Source organism: Bicyclus anynana, chromosome 16 (assembly GCF_947172395.1).
Source record: "Bicyclus anynana chromosome 16, ilBicAnyn1.1, whole genome shotgun sequence".
NCBI lineage: Eukaryota > Metazoa > Arthropoda > Insecta > Lepidoptera > Nymphalidae > Bicyclus > Bicyclus anynana.
In genome coordinates, this window is record NC_069098.1 from 314,839 (window position 1) to 342,319 (window position 27,481).

General features: G+C 38.5%; 1 protein-coding gene across 2 annotated transcripts in view; it reads left to right on the forward strand.

The window, feature by feature from the left end:
• Window positions 1–27,481, forward strand: part of LOC112054788 (visual system homeobox 2-like) — a 136,073-nt gene that overhangs the window by 12,072 nt on the left and 96,520 nt on the right. For both annotated transcript variants that reach the window (XM_052886086.1, XM_052886087.1), the window contains exon 2: window positions 26,973–27,026. In XM_052886086.1, the coding sequence (XP_052742046.1) occupies window positions 26,973–27,026 (54 nt within the window). The remainder of the gene's footprint in view (window positions 1–26,972; window positions 27,027–27,481) is intronic.

The window sequence follows — 27,481 nt, forward strand, 5'->3', positions numbered from 1 at the left end:
ACTTTCCATTATGCAATAACTTTAATATTGAAATGGAAAATGGCTAAACTTAACAAATGGCTAAACTAAACTAAACCAAACTCAAATATCTACGTAATTTCAAACTATTTGGTTGATTTGAAGACGGATTTTAAAATAGTCAGGCGGCTTTTTTATTTCAATGTTTTATACAATAAGCAACTTTAATCACCAATAATATAGTGAACCACAATTTTATCGGGGTATTAGATTGGGTCGTACAGAACCCTGCTTCTCTCTATTTGAGCGACTTTTGGGCTTAGACCTGAAGAGCTACTATAATGCGAGTTGGTGGTATTAGGGAGGGAATGTTTGCCTCTATAATGATAGTTATAAACTAGAACTATTATTATCGACTCACCGTGCTATCCTAGGCCTGGGGTGTAGCGTCACCAGATTCCCAACTCAGGGCTGCTACTGAGAATTTCATGGATGTAAGAAAACCTGATTATTACCTACTTTATTAAGTTTTTTTTTATTAAGAAAGAATAGTGAACTTAAACACTTAACTATAAATATAATACGACGCGGAACTCGAACCCAATACATCATAATACGCCAACCTTTATTAGACCAACGAGGCAGCTATATTATTACAATATCATTACAATATTATAATATAAGAATTAATTATGGAAAAACTATAACTAAAATGACAATTTACATACCTTACTACCTGTAAGGCTAATTCACTATCTTTGACCTACCTATGCTAGTTGACATATACGAAATTGAGATTATATGCAACACATGTCATCCGGTGCTTACTGGAGGATATCATACAGTATGTAGATGACATTTTGTTGATTGTTGACAGTTGATTTCATGTTTATTTTAGTAAGTTGTTAATAAAGACCAGTTTTATGAAAAAAAAAAAATACTTATTTGATGTTCCTACACTAACATATTGCACATATTCATCTAAGGATGACGTTCCCATATATCTTTACTATTATTTGCTTTACCTACATAATATGTTTTTAAATCTATTTTCTCTGAAAATTTTGAAAGTTCGCACGTTTCCGAAATTAAGGGGACCACAGAAACCGTAAAATATGGTTTATTTAGGTAAAGTACCGAGACCTAATTCCTCACCCAACTCGGGCGAGGCTCAAGGATCTTTATTTATCCTTTAGAGGCATTTTAAATTTTAATTTTAATTATGCGATTCAACAGCTCACTGTATGCGGGTTCACGAATTTCGGTTGTATACGTTCTCTAATTGGTGACGTGCACTATTTATCTTCGGAGCAATGAGTAATAAAAACATTTCGGGCCGAAACCTTTCAACCGGCGACTTTCAACTCATTTGCAATTTTAATTAAAACTTCCTAAATTTTTTCCAAAACAACAAACATGCCAATTCCATTTTCTTTTAGACGCCAGCGAACTAAAGCTTTTGCGAGAAGTCATTCGATTTTAAACTCAATAGCTCTGCGTTAAAGTCGGAATCGGTTTGCGTTTGCGCTCGCCTCCCTCGCCTCTAATTAGCCTGAAAACGAAACTATCTCGCCGCCGTTTCAATTTACACTTTATTTTGATGGTAGTTAGATTTGTTTCTGAACGACCGTACAGTAACAATAATAGAGGACACTCGACCTCTCAGCGTCGCGAGTTTTCCCGCGGATTTTACTTTCGTCGCCGCGCTGTTTGTACAGTCGGCCAGACATAAAAGGGCCCGAACTATGTTTCCTTTCGTCGTGAGAGCCAACACTCTGCGTAGTTGAGGGATATCTTCTGGCCATAAAAACCCTTTACGGTTTCTAAGTCCACGAAAGCGCGGAGAAAAATAAAATGTTATTCGAGAAAACGACCTTTCAACTCGCTGTAAGACTGTGGAGGTGGTTTTATGCTTCGTACTTGCTCCGTTACTATTGGTCTTGATTTCGAAGCTTGGATCTGTCACCGATTCACCATCGCCCGCTGTGTGACTCTGAGCCTTCTTATGAGGCCCATAGTTAGCGACCAAGTCTTGGATGCATAGGTCATCACGGTCACGAGACGCACTGTTCGAAGACTTTTGTCTTCATTTAATTCAAGATATAATATAATAAAATATATTATAAGTAGGTATACTGCCTACCTATTGGGTGCGAGTAGGTAACGGTATGTATTTAGATCGAGTTTTTAAAATAGCTAAAGAATAAGTTTTTCAATAGGTACACTTGAAACAGAAATGGGTGTTTTCATTTCCACACACGAAATATAGGCTAAACAGACAATCGTCTACGACAAAAAGAAATCTTAATTTATAAATGCAAAAGATCTTCATCTCAAAATCTCGAAAACCACTTGATGTACAAACCTGAAATTTGGCAGGGATGTAGTTTATAGTTAGTAGGTATCCACTAAGAACGGATTTGGCGATGGAGCAGGATTACAGAGGTCTAAGAGCAGACGAATTCGCGGGCGTTCGCTAGCATCCTATAACATCACGATTAAGAACATTCCACGGAAGGAGTCGGCGGCGGGCAGCGCTCCACCGACGCGGCGTCGCTATTGATTTTATATTTTGTGAATCATAGCCTTCTTACATAACGAGGAGTCCAATAAACTCAAGTTTTGGCAAGACCGAGCGCCACACACGCGGCCGTCCCGCTCGCACGCGCCCGCCGCCCGCGCGCCGTCCCGCTCGCTCGCCGGAAGCGACCGATTATGATAATGCTCCCCCGGACTGAATATGAATTGGGTGCTTATTTACAATGAGTTATTTAATTCGAGCCGTATGATCTTATTATGGAGATTTTATTAACGCTCGTGGAGTATTATGTAGTTATTTCAGCGTTTCATGATAATTTGAGTGCTTAATGACGACTCGGAGTCATAATTTCGTTGCGTCAAGGGATTTTTTATTTACTGGGCTTTTTTTATTTATGCAGACCTTTTTATTCGCTTGGCTTTTCGAGAGTCTAATTATATAATTAAAGGAACTGTAAATGTATGAATTAACGCGGACATCTTTAATTCTTTACTATTAACTGATATTGCATCGTTATATTATTGACTTTATAGATTACGAAATACCTTCTTTAACATCATCAATTTTAACTAATTAAAAATATTTTTGATCCATAAGATGATGATGAGAGATTTGATTGTCTTTTATATGTAGATATTGAAAAAGTAAAATAAAATAGGTACTGTTATAATACAATAGTAGTCTATTGTATTGTAAAAGTAACCCATTTAAACAGCCATGTGTCACCTACCTGATTGTATATTTGGGTTTGTGGTATGTTAAGGATTTGTTATTAAAGTAACCATGTTTAGAACCCTTATTTAGTTTAAGATATAGGTATTAGTTATATCTACGAATCAATATTATATTATAACACAATAGCTGGCTGTAAATTAACAAAAAAAAAATGATTTTTCCAAAGCATAATTTTCTGTAATAATAATATTTAATATCGACGAGTATAATGATTCAAAGGATTCCAAAATGTTTTCAATACCTCCGTCACAGTAGATACTGTGCCTACGTGGTAATAAATAATAAGTATATATGACAACGGAAGGAATCAGTTAGTAGGTACGCATCACAGCGAGCCGCGCTTATGCTATCGCTAAACATTTATTTTCACGAGCTCCCCGAAAATCTATACTCACCCCCGCCGTTTTAGGACTTTTTAACCCGAGATGGCTTAATTTTCTTCGGCCGACCGTTTTTCTTAAAAACTCCATTAGGATCTCGACGGGGAGAGGGGGAGTGCGGGCGTCGGGAGGGGGGCGCTTACGGCGGATTAGCATTTAGAAATTCGGACAATACATAAAGATTTGTTTTCTATTTTTTCTCTTTTTCTCCGTTTTGTTGTGTTTCGTTTTCCCCGCGAGGATGGGGTCGGCGGTAGAGTGCCGCAGAAGGACTTAATTACGCCGAATTTTGAAGTTGGTGTAATTGCGTGTTTCCATGTTCCTTGCGATCTTAATTTGTAACGAATTAATGCTTCGGGATGCTGATGGTGTGAGAGTACCTACGTGTACATATATGAGGATCATTTGATCAACAATATAGACTCAATTGTATTCTGTTTTTTATTCATATTGACAAATAACTGCTATATTGAATGAAAAGGTAGTCTAATTGAGATACTGGTACTTACTTTACAACTTGAAATTGTTTTATCTCTGATCAATTTAAAATAAAATTAGGAATTGTAACAATTTACAACACAGTCGGTATTGTATTACTATTTGAGACATCTTCAGGCTATGTTTGCGATTGAAGGATTGAAGAAATACTGTCTAATTGGGTAACCTATTATTTATTATACCTAAATATCTATGTATATGTAGACGAGACACAATAATAATAAAAAATATTTACCTATTGGATCCGGAAAATGTGCATCTCACTCGCGTTAATTGGAGCAAAAACTAATTATCTTCCAATTAGTGCTCGCATCCGCTGGAGCGACTTATTTTTATAATGTCTTATTCATGCTTTTATTTTATTTTCTTTTTAATAAAAAAATAAAAAGGCATAATCTCAGCACCCGCTAGTTGCTAGGTGGATGCAGTTAGAAACATAATGAAAGATCTAGTTGACGCTTTGTAGCACTATCATATAACTAACTTATATCCATCCATTCAAACATTATATCATTTATATTGTACCTACCCTATAATCAGAATTTTTATTTCCCATAACTCTATGAGATAATTTATATCTACGAAATCGTTCACTATCAAGGATACTGTAAATGATCTTTGTTAAGTGACCTGGAAGTTTATTTTATTTAAATCCAAATTATTCTCGGTTGTAAAAGATAAGAAAATGTACCTACATTGTTGTAATTGGTTACTCATTGATTTATTCAAGTCCCAAATTTTCTCAAGTGACTATACTATACAATGACACCCACACTGTGAATTGGAAAATACTATCCTCATTTTCCGTGTAGCGAGGTATCTGCCCCAGAAACATTTTATTTTCCGATTTTTCTCTAGGAATGCCAAATTACTCTTTCTATAGGTAGTTAGAACCTTCAAATCTATTATCACTAACAGATGTACAGGCGGACAAATAAAGCCTACTCAATGATTTTAAACTTATTTCGTGGTTGTTCATTATTTATGTTATTTAAACGGGTACATACCACGATAAAAAGACGAGATTTTTAATATCGACATTAAAAATCTCGTTTTTTTATCGTGGTATGTACCCGTTTAAATAACATTCATAAAGCCCACTCAAATCGTTGAGATTTATATCGCTCTAATTCGATGTCACGGTATAGTTCAAATATGACTAGTCAGACATCAGGTCACGACCTTAGGTACTCCTCGTCGGTTTTCCATCTCCAGGCAATAGGTACTTACCTACTGTTGAAAATTGATAGAATAACCTTACCTTACGATTCGATTGGTCATACAAACTAACCACTGAATCAAGAAGCAGTATAGCAGATCTCTCACACAACGAGCCCGCCAGCGCTGTGTACTGCACTGGTACTGCAGGTACAGAGCGCTCGGTGTCCGTGTGAACTCGCTATTTTCTTATTAAGCGCGAAACCGAGGCAATCCCGGCTTAATGAGCCCGCGGCGTCCCGCCCCGCGCCCCGCGCCCCGTCCCGCCCGCGTCCCGGCGTCCCGCACAAAGCGGCCGGGACGCTCATCGCTAATAGAATAAGTTGGCAGGCAATAACGGCGATAATTGCAGACCTTTGTGAGCTAAGCGCGTTAGAACCAGTCCACCGCACTGCGGCTCGCTCTGCTGCTGGCCGGCCGCAGCTCGGCAGTGCTGCCGCGAGTAGTCTACACCGCTACCTGAACATCATCACTACTTCTTATTGGGGTAGTTGACTCCTATCAAATCTATATTATATAAAAGAAAGTCGTGTTAGTTACTCCACTTATAACTCAAGAACGGCAGAACCGATTTAGCTGAAAATTGGCAGGGAAGTTGGAGGATGGAGTTTAGAGCCAGGAGAAGGTCATAGAAGACGTTTTACTTTTTTTATTTTTTTTTTGGGGTAGGATGAGGAAAGGGTAGGGGTATGGTAGGGGTAGGGTAGAGGTAGGGTAGCAGTTGAAAGTTTACATCGAGTTTCACGCGGACGAAGTCGCGGGCGTCCGCTAGTTTAATATAAACAATATTAATTTCGTGTAGTACCGAAATATATCGATATCAACTAATAAAAGATAAGGATTTCTAATATTTTTTTTTATTGAGAAAGAATACAATAAGGAACTTAAGCTAACTTAACCTAATAACTATACAAATCATGCCCACGTGGAATGGTGGCAAGAATACTGGCTGCATTTCCGCGCTGGACAGCCAGGCTGATCCTTTGCGCAAAAAATGAGCCAGCCCTTCTGTCACCAGTCGAGGCAACTAGCCGCGGTGAAATGGTACGGAAAAATTTTTTGGCTCTGCGACTCCATGGCCCAAGGGTCTCCACGGCAAAAGGTACAAATATGTAACTCTCTGTCAGAGAGGCATACTTGAGCCACTTACCGGTTTCAGCTTTTTCTGCTGCGGCTCCCGGTCTTGATTCTGTCTCCCTGATATGACACGGTGCTAATGTGTCGACGCATGTAGCGTCCCACATTAGGGCCCGCCCCATTTCCCAGGGAACCAGCGTCAATCCATCAGGTCTCTTACCATCATCCCGATTGATTCCTAACGGCTCGATTAGCGCAGGAATATTTATGGTGGCAAGAGCCCTTTTTATTATGTCATTAAGACAGCCATGCCGAAATAGCCTACCGCCACTCCTCCTCCCAGGATTTCTTACAAAACTTAATTTAAATATCACATATTTTTTAAAATTCTCCAAACGTTGTCGTCCATTTTGTGACGTCACTAACACACTTGATGCACTAAACGTCGAACTAATTGTTATCTAATATTTTTGTCATACGCTCCATTTGGGATTTATTATAATGACGTCATGAAACAGTTGAAATATAGACTGTCATGGCGTTTTGGCTCGTATTGTCAAAACATATTTAAAACTAAAATTTTCATGTCATCACGTCAAACTATGAAAAAAATCAAGACCATTTAAAAAAAGTGTCAACTAGCCTATTAGGTACGGGTGATGTTACTGTTCACGTACAGGTACACTCGAGTTCTTGCTTGCATTTACAATATATCTACTCAAGTAAGTTTCCGGTCTTTCGTAGAGATTCAGGAGGTTAACTTGGTCAACCAATAGTTCAATCAAAATCAAATAGATATGTTCAATCAGTAATATTTACATGAATATAACTTAGGTATACATTTATTATTTTATTAATTTAGTAGCAGCATTATACCGCTATACCACGACGGTGCTGTCTATTCAAATGTGTTGTATGAACCAGCAAGCTAACTGACTCATTTTGAGGTATGTTAGTTGTTAGTTGACTTATTATGTAACACATGTCATTCAGTGCCTACTGACAACTTTTCGTGGATAACATACTGTAGGTAGATGACATTTGTCAGTTTATTTGATGTTTATTCTTATAGATTGTTAATAAATGCCAAATTAGTGAATAGGCCAGCAGTAGTATTGTTTTAGGAATAGCAACCATTAAATGATTGTCTTGTCACTTGCATAACGATTGCAGCATTAAAGTATGAAGTAAAAGAAGAAGAAAAAAACAAATTTAAGTAAATATTTTTGTCTCAATTAAGTGCCTTTTTCTTAATATCTAATTATGAATACCGTTCACTTGGCAGTGCACAGATAAAATATAAAATCTCGGCCGGTTCCTTTTATCGTTGACAGCAAAAAGCATAAACTATAGAGTTTGTGCTCACAGCATAGACACGACACTCTGCTGCGATAATTATTATTTTAGTAAAAAGCTTTTAGTGTGAAAACATTATTGCTATTGAAACACCACAGAAGCGATGAAGTGATGAGTCTGTTTTATAAATTCCCCGCTTTATGCTGAATTTAATGAAAAAATAAATGAAATCCGAGTAGAAAATAAAACCTTGAAGCCACTTCTATAAATATTTCAGTTCGACGTTTCTTAAGTTTGAAAAACTGCAAATGTATGAAGTTCTCAGTCGAGCCCCGCAGCTAATGTGCTGGTTTTAATTAAGCCTACTTTGCTCCGGTTTACTTTGCAGCGCACGAACATTGCTAAACTTTAAATGCAATATGGAAAACTGTTTTGCCGAGCGATTTAGCGTTCCGGTACGACAGATACACAATTGTAGGTACGTAAAAGCCCGAACAGCTAATTTGTCATCAAGTAAATAAAATAAGTAAGCAGATGTTACCAGCGCTCCGTCGTTACACAGCAAACGTAAAAAAACCAGAGCTTCAATAATTTCAAATCCAAATATTGATTACAGTGTGTGAAGTTTGCTCTACCCCCTACCTCTAGCTACAAGCGGCGAGACCTTTGGGCCATTGCCACGTCCCAGTAGCGACAAATTCTTGGCCATGGAATTTAGCGACGAGGAGAGCGGAGCGGATAATTCGCATGTGCGATTTTATAGTCACGACTAGTAGTAAAAGCAATGATTAAGACTTTTTTTACTTTATTCTATTACCAATTTTCAACAAGACACTATCCATATATTGTTACACATAACGATGTCGCTCATGTAATTCATGCTGCATCAATTGACGTCCCACGGTGGCTAATTCCCTTGAGTTTGAATCTTTGAAGAGCGATTTGTCAACTTTGATGAGGTCTGAATTCGGGTGTTTTTTCTTACAAAAAGGCCTATTTCTGCAGGAAATACAGATGCCGCATATAATGCAGTACTATGTATGCTTTAATGTATGTAATTGATCACATTAAGAGTGCGTATAGGATGTAGCCACTTACTCCGTGCGTAGGTGTGTTTATGTGATTTTTTTGGCGTTATCTGGCAACTTAACACAATACACACACCATAATTATCTGAGGGCCTAGTGGCAGTTTGATACTGTTACCGTCACGTAACGTAAACGCAAATTTCTAAGGAATTGAAACAGCGCCATTTAGTTGCACTACTGCACAACTGTTTCAATTCCATATAAATTTGCGTGAACGTTAACATGATAGTAACAGTATGAAAATATTGAAAACTAGACACACTATATAGTGTATATATAACGAAAAATATGACGTGCCATTAAAAAGTGCCAGTTAAATCATGGCATAATGCGCATTGGTCTGTCACAGCGACAAGGTCGTGGCCCCGCGCGTTATCATTAACGTGCTAATTTCGTGGCCCGGCGATGCCGCCACGTCGCCCAACACAAAGCTAAGTAAAGACATGGTAATTGTTTTCCTTTTGTGTCCGCCCCCAGACTAATTACAACCCTGTAACTATCACTATTGAGTATGTTTTGCATCGCGCGCTAGTGTCGGACAGAGCGCGGTGTCGTGGAGGAACATCAAAGGCTGTGAATCGGTTGTTTTATCGTTTTCTCGAGGAACACTACACGACACTACACGACACCGCGCGACACTACGCGACACTACTCCGCGCCCTCCGTACATGTGGAATAAACAGCCCAAATCTGTCGCCAAATTTCATTATGGCGGCACTCGTAAAGATTCCCTACTTCGCTCCTAAAAGGCATATAGCTCAAGAGTTTCACGGTTAAAAGGCCGGCCTTGGGTTTGATTTTCGAATGCTGTACTATTGTCGTATCTACCTATTTCTGGCACAAACTAAATGGTTTTGGGGCCGAAACGGAAAATTGGGAAAGGGTCTTGAAAATGTAGATGATAAAATGAAATCTTCAGAAGCCTCAATAGCTTAACAGTAAAAGCGCTGGACTCAAGACCGAAAGGTGACGGGGTCGAACCGCTCGCTGCAGTATTTTCACTCTTATCACAGTCGACTGGAGGGGCAATATTGGTCATATTTAAAAAAAGTTTAGATTCTTTTTCCTTATTTTTGAGAATAAGGTTTAAGAAACTCGTCACCGATGTTTCAAGTTTATACACATAATAAGTACCTATGTATAAGTTAGTAACAAGGTGAATTGATTGGAAATCTATTCTTTTTTGAAATCTAGGCCTACAAATTGTACCAACTTTAATATCTGTTTGATAAAGGTACCTACAGGTATGAAGAAAACAAATGACCAGTATGGGAACAATCGCCAACCATATCACCTTGGACTGACTAACATAACCAATGTCGTATTCGCATAAAAAGCAAGTAATGAAATGATGGCAAAAACTTAAATCCCACAAAAGATTTTCCCGAGGTTAAAATATTAATTATTAAATTAACTCGCTGAGAAATTTACAGTAAAAGCTTCATTTCAGTTTAGAGTGCCTCAACTTTAATTCCAATACACCACGTGCCGGTAGAATGCCATCAAAACCATAAGAGAAGTTGCTCGAATAATGCCTACCGTCACCATCGCTGCTGGCTGTGGACCGCACCGCAATAACTGTACCGACGACGAGCGACGCGGAGCCTCGTCCGCAACAGAAAACGCGCACGGAGAAATATGCTCTATAATTACATAATTAGAGGGTAAAATTGCACACGAATTCGCGAGAAATACAGAACGGTGTACAGTCATCGACGCAGGAAGCGTGGTAGGTCGCAATAAACAGGTTTCATACTTCGCGTGTCCAGAGTAGCTGGATCTCTCACCCTCTGCACTCCGTCTCCTGCGCGGTCGGCGGGCGAGCGGCGCGGGGAGGCGCGGCGGGCCAGGGCGAGCTGGTCGGCAGCACAGGCTTGTATCCCCAGAGCTCACTTCACACGTTCGACAAAGGGCCCTAACTGCCTGCTATTAACACTGCTCAACCCCCCCGAGCTGCGATAGTGATGTCAACTAATAAATTACGGCCTTACGCTCTCATTCGCGCCTCGATATTAACTATCCATACCATTATTTATTTATCTACTATTTTAATAGAACTATTCTGGCGTAAACGGATAAATAATTAACGCTAATCCACGTCTATATGATGATGAGGAATACTTGCGTTAATTTCTAATGTAATCGGTTACATTGAACTTTACATAATAATCTTTAACGAAGGGTTATCACGTAGCAAAGTAAATGACGACATTTTCATACTAAGTATACCTATATCCAGAAAAAAAAACTTAAGAACTTTTTTTAAGGTTAATCTTTTACTACTTTAACCTTACTTTTACCTACTAACGTAATTAACATAAGCTAATCATCTTGTTAAGTACGAATAGATTCACTCTCAGATAGGGCTCTGCACTATGCGTCATCTATTTCCATTCACCTCTGTCATTCGCCAACTTCTTTTACATATACCAATACACCTATATATTTTTCATACACTCTAACCTTATTGGCCTTTTCAGATTTCCTCTTACCATCTACCTACCTCTTACTATCTTTGAACGAAGTTTTCTGTCTAACAATAGGTGGTTAGGTAAACAGAGCTAGTTAGAAACCTAGAAGGATTTCACTGTTTGGTGTAATGTATGAGGCCTTAAAAAGGAAAGTGACGTCATAAATATGTATGGCATGTAGGAGTATTTCGCCGCGCAATAAGCGATAAATAAACGGCGAAAAATATAAATATATTTTAATAATTGCGTCTCTCCATCACTAGACTCTCGCCGCCTCGGGCCCTTTGCCCGGCTAATTATTCTACCTACAACCCAAAAGCATTCGTAATAAGATTTAAATTTGCTCGATGGCTAACTCTGTTATTTTATACATAATGTCTAATGGAATTTGAACTTTGAGTTTATTGTAATAAGGTGTGAATTTGTTCGTGTTGTTAAACAATGATTTGGACAGAGGCTTGGCGTGAACGAGCGTCAAAGCCGTCGCGATACAGCGACACAAAGCCGCGACACACGGAGCCGACGTCAACTCCAACTCGCATTCCGACCAACGCCTAAACGATCGTCAGCCTAATTTGAAATTTTCTGTGCTGTTGAAACATAATAAAAGAACCATCAATACTTATCCTCTTATCTAAATGAAAAATTTAATTTTTAATGAATTCTCTCTGTCGTCTGATTAGACTCTGAATTTAAATTTGATTTATATAAACGTAAGATGTTCACTATCCCTACTACAATGGCTCACTACAGTTTTTCACTCACAGAAGTTTTTTAGTTTTCACACAATATTCCTAAAATTAAAAAAAATGAAATTAAATATATGTGCTTTTTATTGTTAATATAATCTGGGTTTTGAGTTCTGTATGAGCTTTATACTTCACAGCAAAAATATTTAAATGTAAAATATTTCTAACTTTATTATCTAGAACTTAGAAACGTTAGTTCTTCAGATGCGATAAACTTGGTAGTGATGTTAGCGCTTACTTATATTTTAATTTAATTATTCCGTGCAGTGTCATCGCAACTACGAGAGCAACTTTAATCACTAGTTGCACTAAAAAATAACTGAAAATGATATATTGTATTCATTCACCAACACCTCTTATGCATAATGTGTGAATGTATATTATTAAGGTGTCAAGTAAATTTAAGTTAACTAGATTGGAAGTCGCAACGCAAGTCGGGCCGGCAGTCGGCAGTGTGGGTATGTGTTCGCAAAACGGCAGTTAGCTTGTACAGAGGCGGCTCGCATCGGATAGAGTAATCAAATATTAATCAACAATGAAAGCCTTGTCTGTTGTCTCCGGGCAAATTATGACAAGGATAGCTTTATTAACTTTCGCAAAGCAGATAAGAGATGGTTATAGCGAATAATGATTGTTTTTGTAATACATAGATTGTTAATTAAATTTGGCCACTTGGTGCAAATCATCGCCTCAATTTTTTTTTTATTCTTCACACTAACTTGTAAACCCTTGACTACAATCTCACCTGATGGTATAAATAATGATGTAATCTAAGATGAAAGCGGGCTAATTTGTTAGGAGGAGGATGTAAATTCACACCCCTTTTGGTTTCTACACGACATCCTACCAGAACGCTAAATCGATTGGCGGTACGTCTTTGTCGGCAGGGTGGTAACTAGCCACGACCGAAGTCTTCCACCAGCTAGACCTGGATTAATTAAGAAAATCTCAATCGGCCCAGCCGGGGATCGAACCCAGAACCTCCGTCTTGTATATCCACCGCGCATACCACTGCGCCACGGAGGCCGTCAAAAATTAGAGCAACTTATCGCAGGACATGTAAGGATTACCTCGTTCAATGCGCTTTCATGTACGTGGTCAACTTGAGCATATAGTTCCATGTGCCTGTAATTCAGTTGGCTATCCTGGAGATTGCTACACAGCAATGCTTCTTGGCGGCAGAAATAAGAACGACATTACTACCTACTCCCCCCAGGGTTCTGACACAACGCGCTCTACTTGCTAATTCATTAATTTCCTCATCATCTTGAATTTACCGGAACCTATTACAAACTGACAATTAAAATCATGGGTATGTTCCTCAATAATTGTCATTTAATTTGACGAATTTAGGGGCAAAACCTTTGGTACAGTACAACTTTAGAACTGTTGTAAACAAATAAATACTTGTTAATGTCAAATTGTCATGTTTAAATGATTAAAAATAAAAAAAATCAATGCGAGAACGAGAGACGTATTTTATAAATTTATTTTAATATATATAAAAAAGGGTCACAGAGCAAACATGTAATCACCCACCACGTCACAAAGAGAGGGGCGGCGTTTCCTCAACTATTACTACCCGCGGGGGTACAATTTGTTAATTTTATGCCCAAATATTGTGACAGGCGCATTGTGAGGCGCTAGGAAGTGTCGCTTCCTGCTCAATGGCTGTGGCGCAGCTTAGCGCTCTCAATGGGCCAGCGTCGGGTGTCGGCGCGAGTCTATTCAGCCGCTTATCCTCCAATTGATATTGTATTGTGATACATTTTAACGGTATTCGGTTTTCTAAGGCTTGTGTTTGATCGGTGAATGAATGGGGTCGGTGTTTCTCGAGAGGTCATAGTGTAGGTTGGTGGCATCTTGTGTTTAATCAATCAAATCAATCAATCAAATCATTTATTTGCTAGAATGTGGTACATGTTTTGGTCTTAAAATTATTGAGTCAGCATGCAAAATTTTTACAATTAAAATATTAATTTCAATAATTTATCCTAATAACATATATTTGATGTGAAAAACAATAAAAATTTCAACCTAAATTTAACATATATTTATTATAATTTTTATTATCTAACTAGCAAACCATAACCATTTAGTAGTGATTAGATGGCGTATCTCATTTGAGTGTATACCTAACTATCCAATGCAGTGTGACTCCACAGGATAGGTACGCTAGGAACACGTCGATGCAATGCCCTAGCCACTTGAGACCAACTCGAAGGTGCCTCATGTGCTGGTCATGTCATTGACTTGGCGATGATATCGGCGGCATAGAAAACCAAAAAGATAGAAAGGTTAAGGTTAAAGGATAAGTAGGAAAATTTTAATTGCGTGTTCTTTTCATAATTTAATGTAATTTTAATCAGTTTTTTCCTAGTTTAAGATTACCTAATAATTTCTACTCGTCATACCTATCTCACAATCCTTTTAACAAAGTTTTAGTACAATGAATAAAATGATCTACCCATAACAGTAGAAAAAAAATTGTTGGATTTTTTTTTTGGTGACACAAGTTTTCAAATAATGAATTATTTAATAAAATTTTGGCTAGCAAGGGAACGAGCGAATTGATTACTAAGGCTGTATTTATCGAGGAGGCTTCTCGAAACAGTAAATTTTCTAGGAAACCAAGCGCAGACAGTAAAACGCCACAAGAACATAATGAGCGCAGTCGGCGCCAACACTTGCGCGTGTTTTGACAAGTTTTTGCGCTGCTCGGAAGCGCAGTGTTTGCGCAGCGCAGCCGCGCTACGCCGGCCGTGACAGAGCTATAATCGATGTTGTTTTTACTTTTGAGTAGGAAATTATGTTATTTTTACCCGAGCCCTTCGTTTGAATTGTTACACACTGAACAGTAATTGTGGGAAACTTGACAGTTTTTGTGTTCAGGTGCGTTGGCATGTTTAGTTTATTCTGTTACAAGTTGGCATTTCAATTCTCTTGTTGTAACGTGCTAATACCTATTAAGATGCTAACTTTTGATTATAATAATTGACGGACCAGGCGAAGGCCTAGCTGACGACAAATGGAGCATCATCTCCTATAAACATAGCAACATTTCTCAAAGAACACGCCCTACAAAGTTCTACCCCGCATCATGTTGGTTTGTTAAAAGCTTGCTGTACCTACTACTCGAGGAGAATGTCTTGGAAGACAATAACAGCTCAATATTCAATAAGCTGTTAACCTAGGGTGCGAACCTACGACCTCACGATCCAAAACCACACAGTCCACTGGACCAACGACGCCCTTCTCAGTCGAAAATCCTAAACGCAATATCTATTATAATCCCGGCAACACCGCACTCCAATAAATTAATATCTAATCGACTTTAGGGGTTACCTAATTGAAAATGGTTCTGTCACACTAAACGTGTAATCCGTCAGGAATGCGGCGCGACCAGTGTGGCGTGACCTCCGCCCGCGCGACCCTCTGCGACTTGTAGCTACACCACATTGTAGGTTCACTTCGCATTCACTTGGATTTTTTAGTATTGAAAGAAAACTTAACCCTTGACTGCGTTTTTATCTGATTTATGCTGATGGTGATACAGTCTAAGGGCTAACTTGGAAGAGATATAAGAATCTAAGTACCTAACTATATCTCCGATTGTGTTTACGTAGCATCATACCGTTTGCTAATAGTAATCTGGTATTTAAAAAATAATAATTTCGTTGAATCTCACTTCACTAAACTAAGCTAAGTTATCGATTCGTTAGTAGAAAGTTTGACAAAACATATTATACCTGTAGTAGAAAACCGTCCTTACGAATTTTTTACGAGTTTTCTATTTATTTAGTGTACCTAACTTACGACTTATCTGATAGTTCAAATCAAGTTTATAATTAACTAACCGATGTGGAGTCAGGGAACTCCACGAATGTAAAACATTGTTGTTACATCTGGTTGTTTCAATTGTTGTTGGTGTGTCTTTTTGCCAAAAATACATAGAAATCACAACTGCTTAGTATTCAGAAGTCCAAATATAAGTCCCATCTCGTTCAATGTACCCTGAGATAATTGATGTACTTACATACATCAAAAATACCTACTCATCAAATTGATAACCTCCTCCTTTTTGAAGTCAGTTAAAAACGGTCCTTGTTCTGTTGAAGATGCATTGCTTGTTGGCGTAGATCGGAACAGTTCTAGTCTCGCTTGTGGGGACACTACCCTCGACCCTGCTACCCGGGGGTGCCCGGCGCTGGTCGGCGCTAAGCTCGCAGCTATTTCAATTACCGCGGCGGCTAATCCGCGAACAAAGGCCCTCTTATAATTCCCGATGCACGCTCTCCTGCTGGAGGCAATTGGAATTTTATTGCTATCGCATCGCTGTAGCACGACCCACGCCCTTACGGGTACACTTTTAGTCTTGTACAAAGTTAATAAAGTCTCCATCATTGACAACCCATATTCGGCTCACTGTTAAGCACGAGTCTCTTCTCAGAGTGAGAGGGATTAGGCCAATAGTCCACCACGCTGGCCCAATGCGGATTGGCAGACTTCACACAGGCAGGGAATTAAGAAAATTCTCCAGTATGCAGGTTTCCTCACGATGTTTTCCTTCACCGTCGAGTTACGTGATATTTTAATTTCTTAAAATGCACACAAGTGAAAAGTTGGGGAGGCATGTCCCGGACCGATTCGAACCCACACCCTCCGGAATCGGAGGCAGAGGTCATATCCACTGGGCTATCACAGCTCTCGCCTGTTTTAATTCTTGCTGCCTATACATTTTTTTGTCTAGATACTCTTTTTCCTTGCGATGGGACAAAAGAGAGCGCCGCAATTGCACATTATATAGGCTGTACTGGTGTCTGCATGAGACATAAGTCGCTACTCCCAACAATATAGCTGCGCCTTAAACGATTATAAATTCAAACCTAACGCGATAGATTAAAAAACACTCAAGGTTTGTCTGTACACAACACCTCCGCGCGAGGCCCTGTGCCGCACACGCAAGGGCGAGATTGCCTCGTCACGTGTGTGTTTGCTCACGAGAGCGCCGCACAAGCGCCGCGACGTGAGCTGAATATCAATGCGCCAAGATGGCGGCGCGCCGGAAGTGGTGACAGCTTAGTGAACGAACTACCCGCAATTATAGACCAATTTGAATAATTAATTTGTACGTACTTTATGTCTAGTCTATCCACTAGGTGTCTAGTTGTCTAACGTGGGGTTAGGTTTGGATGAGTTCGAAAACTTTCATACATCACAATCAGAACGCGTGTGGCCTAAGCTAATGAAAATCAGCACCTACCTTGCTAAAAATATTATACAATAATTTTTACAGGCCTTACCATTGCTGTGTTTCGCTCTGAAGAATAAATAGCTGTCGGTGAAGTTACAGACACAAGGATTTAACATCAATAGAACATGGAAAACTGAATTGTAGGATAATATAATATAGTACTTGTTTCTACTATGAGGCCTATTTATTTCTTAATCACGCGAAACTTTTCTAATTGGAAATTAGAATTTTCTATTTAAGTAGTTTTTTATTGGATATAGATAATAAATTATCCAAGTAATGTTTTCGATTGTACTTTTACACAGAACTATGATATTGAATACGAGTTCATGTTTAAATAAATAAATAAATTGCTTTTAAAACCTCTATTTTTCTTCTTAAGTTTGGATTATCCAACTAAAATTTTCTATTGTTAATTTTTTTTCTGTGATTCTACTGTCCGAAAGTAATGGTACAACGAGAAAACGAATTTATTTAAAAATGCTTCAGGTAACCTGTTTAGGTGTTATAGTCTGATCCAGGACTCGAACCGTGACCTCGTAATTCAATCTCCTTCACAGCCTTCCCCGACGTGCACGAGGAGCGAGGAGGTTTAACCAATGAGTCACAAGTTCCCACCTTACACAGCGCTTGTCGATCATGCTGGTTGTCTCGCGTTCATAGAGATCCCATTGACTAATCATTCAATGATCAATTAAACTATTGAAACACAATTAAACTGTATTTACCGTTAATTGATCTGTATTATGTAAACTACCGTTTTGTTCTTACGGCCCCTTTTTACATTTAGATTTTTTTATTTAAGTAAGTTTTGGATTTCCTGCAATATTGTTTTGTTAGAATTTAATTTCATTATACATCACAATAACAACTAGAAATAAAAATAAGAACGTCAACTCAGATTATTGTGCCTCGAACACTTGATACAACAAAATGAAAACAAAATCTAATCAAACAAGCACAAGCATCAAGCATCTTGTCTTATTAAGCCTTAATGAAGGTGTAGCTCCCATAGCAGTATACCTTGATATGAGCAAAGCGTTTGACTTTGTTGAACATAATACTCTTCTCAAGAAACTGGAACATTATGGCATAAGAGGACCAGCACATGATTGGTTCGAATCATATTTAAGGGATAGGAAACAATGTGTTGAAATTTGTAACATTGTCGGTACTACTAAAATAATATTTCGATCGTGTTATCGAGAAAATAGATTTGGAGTACCACAGGGCAGTGTTCTTGGACCCTTACTTTTTCTCCTTTACATTAATGATTTGCCTAATACAACAAATCATGAATGTATCCTTTTCGCAGACGACACCACCCTGTTAATTAAATGTAAACAACATCAAAATATTGAAAGTGAATTAAAAGGTGCAATAACAGGTGTGGTGGAATATCTTAAAAATAATAATTTAAATGTTAACATGGGCAAAACGAATATAATGCGATTTCAAACTTATAAATCTCAACTACAAAAGATTAATATAAAACTAAATGATACGTGCATTCAGGAAGTGGATGAAAATAAATTTCTAGGAATTACATTAGATAAGTATTGTAATTGGAAGGCTCATATTCAACAACTTATTCTAAAAATTGACAAATATGTATATGCCTTAAGACGCATAAGGCAAGTTGTATCTGTGGATGCAGCAATTCTAGCATATCATGGTTACGCCTCTTCCTTATTAAGATATGGATTGATACTTTGGGGTAATTCAACTGAAGCGCATCTAGCATTTAAGGCACAGAAACGTTGCATTAGGGCTATATGTAATGCTGATTGGACGGATAGCTGCAAGCCTTTGTTTAAGAAGCTAAAAATTCTACCACTTCCATGTTTGTACATATTTGAAATCTGCATTTTAATAAAAAAGAATCCCGAATATTTCAAGTTTAAATCAGAATTAAACCCAGAGTCTAGGCTCAAAAATAAATTATGTGTACCCTACCAACACTTGGCCTTGTATAGGGATAATGTGTATTGCTCAGCTATACGTATTTATAATAAGTTGCCACCGCACAGTTATGATATGTCATTTTTGTCTTTTAAAAAATATTTATTGAAATTATTATTATATAAAAATTATTACTGTGTAAAAGACTTTTTAAATGACAAATTCTGAATGCAACAATAAATGTAATCAGTTATGATTTTCTTATAAATTATTGACAATTTTAATTTTTATTCCTGACATTAATTTTTAATTTTTGACTTCATTTTTTTAATTATATGACATTGATTGATTTAATGTTGCATTACACCTGACATAGCATTTATATTGACATTGTTTAATGGATTCTGATTGTATATTAATTATTTTTATTTGATGTTAAGAATGCTTCGTTAAATTATGCTAATTGTACTTGTATTTTTTTTTTTTTATTTAAACCATGTTCACCGATTGAATATTTAATTATTGGAATTATGGAATTATTAGTTAGTATAATATTATTTTTAATATTCATACACCTGTCAAGGTAGAAAGTATGTATGTCTATAGCAAGTTCTGTAAACCTTCTGTACTTTCTTATGAATAAATATATTATTATTATTATTATTATTATTATTATTATTATGAGTCGGTATATAAGATATTAGTCTCAATGATTATTAGTAGTAATATCATTGTCTTGACTAATTGCTGGAACAATAAAGAATATATTATGTTTTGTTATATTATTCTCATGCAATCAGTCGACAAATTATATCAGCAGAGGTGTTGTAGGGAAATTCGGCGGTTAGAAGCAATCTTCCCCAGAATACAATTATACATTATTTTAATGACAAACGAGGGAATAGAAGAAGAATAAAATCAGCTAATGATGTTTTATATGATCTGTGGCTGGACTAATGTCGCACTGGCATTTTGCTTAGTAAAGGAAATATAATAGGTATTAAAATTTCTTTAAAAGTAGGTAAATGTAGTAACAACCGGGGTAAGCAGAGAGGGGTCGGGTGACACTTAGTTTCCGGGACATTTTTGTTAATTAGAGCAGTTCTTTACTTGTGTCGGCTCAGCGGACGATCGGCTCGTTACGGCACCCCGGGCTGCGTGCTAATTGAGGGCGGGTCGTACCGCTACGTAGCTATACCTAGGTGTTTGGGTAATCAATCAGTTAATGGTAACTGATAAGCCTTCCCAAGTTACCGTTATGAGACGAATATCTTAGCAGTCCATGGATTCACCGTGCGGCTGCCGGGTCCATCGTGCGGCAGAGAGAAAACCTCCGAACAGATCTCGGACTTGTGACCGATAGGTGTAGGGTTAAGGGCTTCCTAAACAGTTAAATTTATACTGTAAAGATTTGTTTTTGTTAAAGGAACTTTTGATATTACCCGCGTGAGAACAGCGTGGTGGGTTTAAACTCCAAATCTCGTGTTCTTAAGGATTGTTTAGTCAGTCTTTCACATAGGCTGACGACCATAAAGTTTTACTCAAATTAATATCTAACTATTTCATACAGTAATTACATTGACGCACCAAGCACCCACCTCATGGTATGAAAAATCGCATCGCCTACAAAAAGAGTCTTCGCAGGGCATGCAAGGAATACATCGTACAAAGTACCACCCTGAGACATAGAAAATAAGCCTCATGTAATCAGTACCTAGCTTTACTTACACCTGTAGCCATGTCCTACTCTACAGACCAGAACACATCAATGCTGCTTGACGGTAGAAATATGTAATTAAATAAATCTAACACATTTAATATTCTGTAATTAATTTCCCCTTAATTCAATGAAGCATTTAGAAGGAAGTAAGACGTGGAAGGTGTTTTATTCTATTATGACAGGAGACAGCGACTCAAGATGTCAAGTGATGTATTGACTCGCATCACAATAGCATTACAGGCTTACCGGCTTATCGGCGCTCGATCCGCTGCTCCGCTCACAAAGGGGTGTTTTTGCCTTTAGAGGAAGATACTTGACGCACTAGAATGTCTCGTTGACTGATGATAGATGATAACTCTGGCATCCGGAAGATCTTACAGGTAGAGTAATCGTAGGTGGATGATTATGAGGAGTTTGGAGGTAGAATTGTGCTTCTGATGACTTTTACGGAGGACGTACCTACGAATAGTTATTGTAACGCTGCTCGTGTGGACATATAATATAATTGTCAATCTCTACTGGGCAGAATGTATAGTCTCAAGGTTACTCAAATTAAATTATGTTTATACATTTTTGATGTTGCCTCAGGCTTCGGCCATGGCCACTTACCACTGAAATAATATTATACTGAGGACCTGAATGATTTCCAAAACGTAAATGGTAAATAAAATCTCCACAATAATTAGAATACCAACTATTTAAAAAGGTACGGTAATTTTTCCCTGATAAAGCTAACGAGATTTTCGAAAGAATTACAGTTTATTATCACGGGAAGCTGTCCTCACAAGAGTCAACAGCTTATTAGCTCGCATTGTGCCGCGAGTCAAAGCTGAACAAGCTAATGTGACAGCGAGGAGGGCTTCTAATCCTCTCGCCATTGTCAGCGCGCTTCATTGACTGAAGTGTTGGGGTTTGTTGTCGCAAGGCCATACGCGACGTCTTTACAGACGCCTTTTGTCATCTTCGAGTTTTTTTTTTTTCTAAAAAAAGGGAGCATATTTGTCGTGTTTAAAATCTATTCAGGCTCAGTCACACGACCATACATCATGTATTTTTTTATTAAAAGAATATTAAATAAAAATACACGATAGACGGTCGGTTGACTAAGACGTGAATAGATTTTAATTGGTCAGAAAAATTGTGTTAACAGTGGGCAATTTCAAAGCGGGCGGTCCAGCGCGCGGGGTCGATCTTATGATCTCTCAGTCTTGAGACTTTACCAAGTTATTGAGGCTTCAATCAAAACAGAATTGCATACATGTTGTTAGGGTTATATCTAGAGAATAAGTACTCTACTCGAAGGATAGAAAAATAATCCTACAAATATTATAAACGCGAAAGTTTGTATGAATGTTAATTTGTTTGGATGTTTGTTACACTTTAACGCCGCTACTACTGAAACGATTTGGCTGAAATTTGTAATGGATATAAATTTTACTCTGGATTAACACATAGGCTACTCTTTTATCCCGAAGAGATCCATGGATTTGCGAAAACCTGATGATTTTGTTGAATGTTTGTTACTCTTTAACGCCTCGGCTACTGAACCGAATCTCCTGAAATTTGAAGTAGAGACAGATTATAGTTTGGATTAACACATTGGCTACTTTTAATCCCTGAAAAATCCATGGTTCGCGTGAGAGTTGTGAAAAACTAAATTACACGCGGACGAAGTCGCGGGCGTTTGCTAGTAATTTAATAATGTGCATCAAATTGAGCGAAGTCATTGGCAAATGCTAGTTAGAGATATTTTTCACGTTACCGTTACAGTGTCTTAGTATGAATTTGGGGTTAGCGGAAACAACCCAGAACGCAAACGTCGCGGAGTCGCTCGCTGCACTCGTCGCGTAATGTCGCCAACAGATGGTGGGCGGCGGCAGAAACAACAGTTGTGTTGTCGCTGGTGCTGCGCCAACAATGCGCCGGCGGACAAAGCGCCCCGCCATTACCGCCACTCCGTGCACGTAATAGCGGAAGTCTTTATTCCCTTTGTACTTGAGAACTTAACTCGATGCAGGGAACAACAATACTCCCTCGACGTCTTCATCGATGGGCCGGGCGGGGGGTGGCGGCTCGTTGCCAGGAGCGGGACGGCCCGGGTTCGATCCCCGCCTGGAAAATGTACCTATTTATAGTTACACGCTACTGTCAAATAATACGACTGGTCATTGAGGATTGACTTGTTTTTTTTTTCATTTTTAAAAACCAAGTCTACTATTCTGTATGTTCACTTAAAGCTGCCTTGCGCAATTTTAGGGAAATAAAACTCGTGTGTGTAAGACCTACTAATTTGATAGCTTCTTTTTTTATTTTAACTTGAACGATCAACATTTAGTTTAACTTTATGGGAAAATAATACAGTAAAACAAGTTCTTTTTTGTAACATTACATGACAAAATTCGTTTGTTAAAAGAAGTGAAAGAAATATAAGTAGAAGTAGTGTTGCGAAACAGCTTTGTTGAGATATCCTTGAGGAAACACAGAGGTTACAAGTAGGTGAGGCTCGAGCTCCTTCCATCTCTTCCCTTAGTCTGTGCGCCATTGTGCGGGTTTTTGTCTACTCCTCATTCTGCGTGGAATCCGATAGTGGTAGAAAAAATTAGATTCTGACAATGGCTTGTGCGCTGGCCCTTTGTGTGCGGAGTTGGGCTGGCGACGGCTATTGTGTGTTACTCATTTATTTTGATGTGTTTTTAATGGTTTGGCCTCACTTTATTGTAGTTTGACATCTGGAAAGATTGGGTAGAGGTGATGACATAATTGTAGGTCTCAGATTATTATATTATTAATTGGTCTAGCCCCGCTATGTATGTTAAAGGGAATGTATAACTTTCTGTCGCACTTCAGTTGCTTTGGCTCACAAAAAGCATACACTTTTAATTTTTTTTAAATCAGCTTGAATGAGTGCTAATATTGGCAACTACATTTACCATAGTGACTTTAGGAGTATCTTTATTGTATTTTATATGACAAGCAATTTCGCCAGTCACCTGACAGTTTCATAATAACTCTTTGTTAGAGGCCCCTAAAATCGAATCTTTTCGAAAGCTTGCCTCAAAACTAAGTCGTTGTTTATGTAACATGATGTAAACATGAAATTACCTCTTTGGAGGAGACGTCAGTAACAGAGCTATTTGGGGTCTGTGGAAGAAAGGGAAAGAAGAAGAAAGTACCTATGACACCTTATATTTGCTGCCAAGCAGAACTGCCATGTTCCGATATGAGGGTCATAGTACCTGGTGAAACCATACAACTAAGCAGTTCTGTGGATGGGCGAGGACAGTGCGCTGGTGGTACGGCGGTTCGCTTGTAGGTCTGAGTTACTCTGTCGTAGGCGATAGTATTCCACACAACTACAGCGGCTGTAGGTCAGATAACATTCCCTTCATCATCATCGACCTATTTTTGATGGCCAAGCTTCTCTTCTTATTAGAGAAGGGATCTGTAGTTTGTTGTAGTTCTCCAATGCGGGTTGGCTTAGGGATAATGTCTCTGTGACATTGACCTTAATGCTTTTCAAAGCATCCAATCACCATCACCTACTTTCTAATTCCTCTCTTTCTGCGTCGTGTTTCTTAATACTGAGGGTCGTGACCCCTATCACACATTTACGACTTTTTCCCGCACGAGGTCGCGCCATGCGGTTCGGCTTTTCGCGACTTGTAGAGCTTCGTGTACTTTGTATCGAGAGTGGTGCGGATTTGATCTGACCAACGAGGTCTCTTCCCTTCCACTTTCTAATTGCAGACTTTAGTAAGAAAGAAAAACCCCATATCTCAGCTCAACCCAAGACCTCATGAATCGAAGTCGCGTAGGCTTATCACTTGGCCGACGAGGCAGACATTCCCTTAAGGTCTATAAATTCCAAGAAGCTAGAGCTAGAGCGAGGGGCGCAAAGAATGCGATGTGCCCTTTATTAAGCAGCGGTTAATGACCCGCGAGGCAATCCCGACAAATAAACCCTCAGCTGATTTACAAAATGGATTTAGTAAATTTACTCTGAGACAAAAATAATTTGTCTGTCCGTAATGGAAACTACGGTCAGACGTCAGACAAGACCAAGTTGAAATATAAGGTTCTGTTGTCCTCTGTCTTGTCTCACACTTTGTATATTATCAATTCTTTATTTTATTTTGTACGTAATTTTGTGATTTTTGCTACTTCAATGATTTTAAGGAGTTACTACCACTTATAGTAAGTAGTAGTACTTATAGTGGCTATTTGGAGGAAGTAGTACCGCCATGCTTATTTCCATCGCCAAACAGCAATGCTGTGTGTGTCCGATCTGAAGTAATTGTTGCCGGTGTAATTACAAGCACAGATTGTTTAGCATCTACGCCTCAGGCTGATGGACACGGTAGCACTTTAAAATACGTGTTTCTTGCAGTGTTTCTCTGCTTCAAAATCAGAAAGAAAAAAATATTGAAAAAAAAATATTGAAAAAATCACCAACAGCCCTAGATTTTATCACAGTTGTGTCCTAGGGCTATTGGTGATTTTTTTCTCTCATTTATTTATTTGTTCTTTTTTTAATTCTTAACAATATTACAAATACAAAATATAATCAAAAAACACTATTAAAAATAAAAAAAAAACATTCAAACCTCCCGCTGCCCTGACCACCGGTTGCTTGGGCACTCAAACATCCTCCTCACAATAAGCGCCGTCTCAAGAATCACAGCTGGCTTCTCTTGATCCAACAGTTAAGCGAAAGCTTCTTAAGGTGTTAGTCGAAGCTTTTCGCTATAAGACCATTGGCTGAAACAACTAATGGAACAATAGTAGTTGACTCAACATTCCACATGGCGGTAATCTCGTGTGCAAGGTCCAAGTATTTTGATACTTTTTCCTTTTCAGCTTTAACCAGATTATCGTCATGTGTAATATCAACAATTATTGCACGACGCACTGACCGATCGACTAGCACTATATCAGGTCTATTGGCAACAATATACTTGTACCTAAGTGATAATCGTTCGGTCCCAGTGAGCAATGCACTGCTATTTTAACTGACACCGGGTCGTACCTATAGTAATGCATCTCAGAATCGATAAGGCCATGAAGAGCAAGCTGTTGTTGGAGTCTCTTGGCTACTTGATTATGTCTATGCAAGTATTCGCGGTTAGCAAGGTGAGAACACCTGGACACAATATGCCTGAGAGACTCCCCAGGACGTGAGAGTGCCTTGATGATTAATTATTAATATTATTTATTAGGTATAAATTGTTTAGTGGAGATGGAGAAGTGGGGCTTGTCGGTCAGGGGATGGTGAATGCTAATGCATTCTGAAAGAATCTTTTAAAACCTGCAGAATGTTTCCTCTACCACAATATGATGGTACAATCCTTGGCGCTGCTATCCGTCGCGTTATACCATATCTCTTGCACGAAAGTTCAAACCAAATTATTATTTTTTTAACCTAAAAGAGTGTCGCTAGTCTACGTCTGTCAAACGGAAACAATTCACTTGTCTGTGGCGTCGGCAATAAAGTTGCTGAAACGACGCGCCGCGCCCCCGCCGCCGCTCCGGGCCCGTGCCGGCGCGCTGCCGGTCCGGCCCGGCAGGTAAATCGCAGCAAGGAGTTTTAAATTGGAATTCCTCGGAGAGCAATAATTGTTGTCGCTTAATTAATGTAAACGCAACTCACTTCCCGCTTCTACTCCCACGGTGTAAGTGAGACCAGAGCCCAGCGGTGGGTTTGAATTCGATTATTATGACGATAAAACAAATAAACTTCATTAATAAATAGTTTTCTGTACTGAAAACGACCCGTTTGTGACATTACGTAGTGAGTCACCTAGCGAGGAACACTAGGCTAGGTGAAATTTTCAGTTTTTCAGTTTACAAAGTTAGTCACTTCGTAAGCACATACCTACCCTGTGGTTTCGCCCGCGTAGCTCCCATACCTGTGGGAGTCTTCTTCTTCTTCTTAGGGTGCCTCTCTGACCAGCGAAAGTTGGCAGTCAGTTTTTTAAACTCGTCTCTATCCTTCGCGAGGCGAAATAATTGTGCGGCGCTCGCGATCCCGGAAAGCTTACATCAATTTCGCAAATTAATAATACTAATGTACATTTGTGTTGTTCGCAGGGTTCCCGCAGATCAAACCACCCTACAGCCCGACTGCGCAGCCGCACCTCACAGGTCAGTCTCAACTTTACTCACAACTACAGGTCGTTTCGTGTAGGATGGTGCGGGTGACAGTTCGTTTCACTCGTGAAAATTTGCCGCGATTCACGATAATAGTACGTAAATATTATGAACGTTATACAGTCGACTGTCACCGTACCCATGCTGTCTGAAAAACACTTTATTGTAATGAAGCTACACTAAAGCCAAACTTGATGTGCAATGTTTAACTACAAACAAATTAGAAATTAAGTTAGAAAACGCATGTCATTTCATATTTTATTTAATTTAAATTATATATCTATTGTTTTTTAATGTTATTTAAAAGACTAATAATTAACTAATCTATTTGTTCTAAATGTAAATAAAAATTTCATTAATTTAGGTTAAAACAAGTTAAAAATAATTATTATTAGGTATGCATTAACTAGAGATGATGTCCTACAAGTTTACTTGAACTTGATATGATT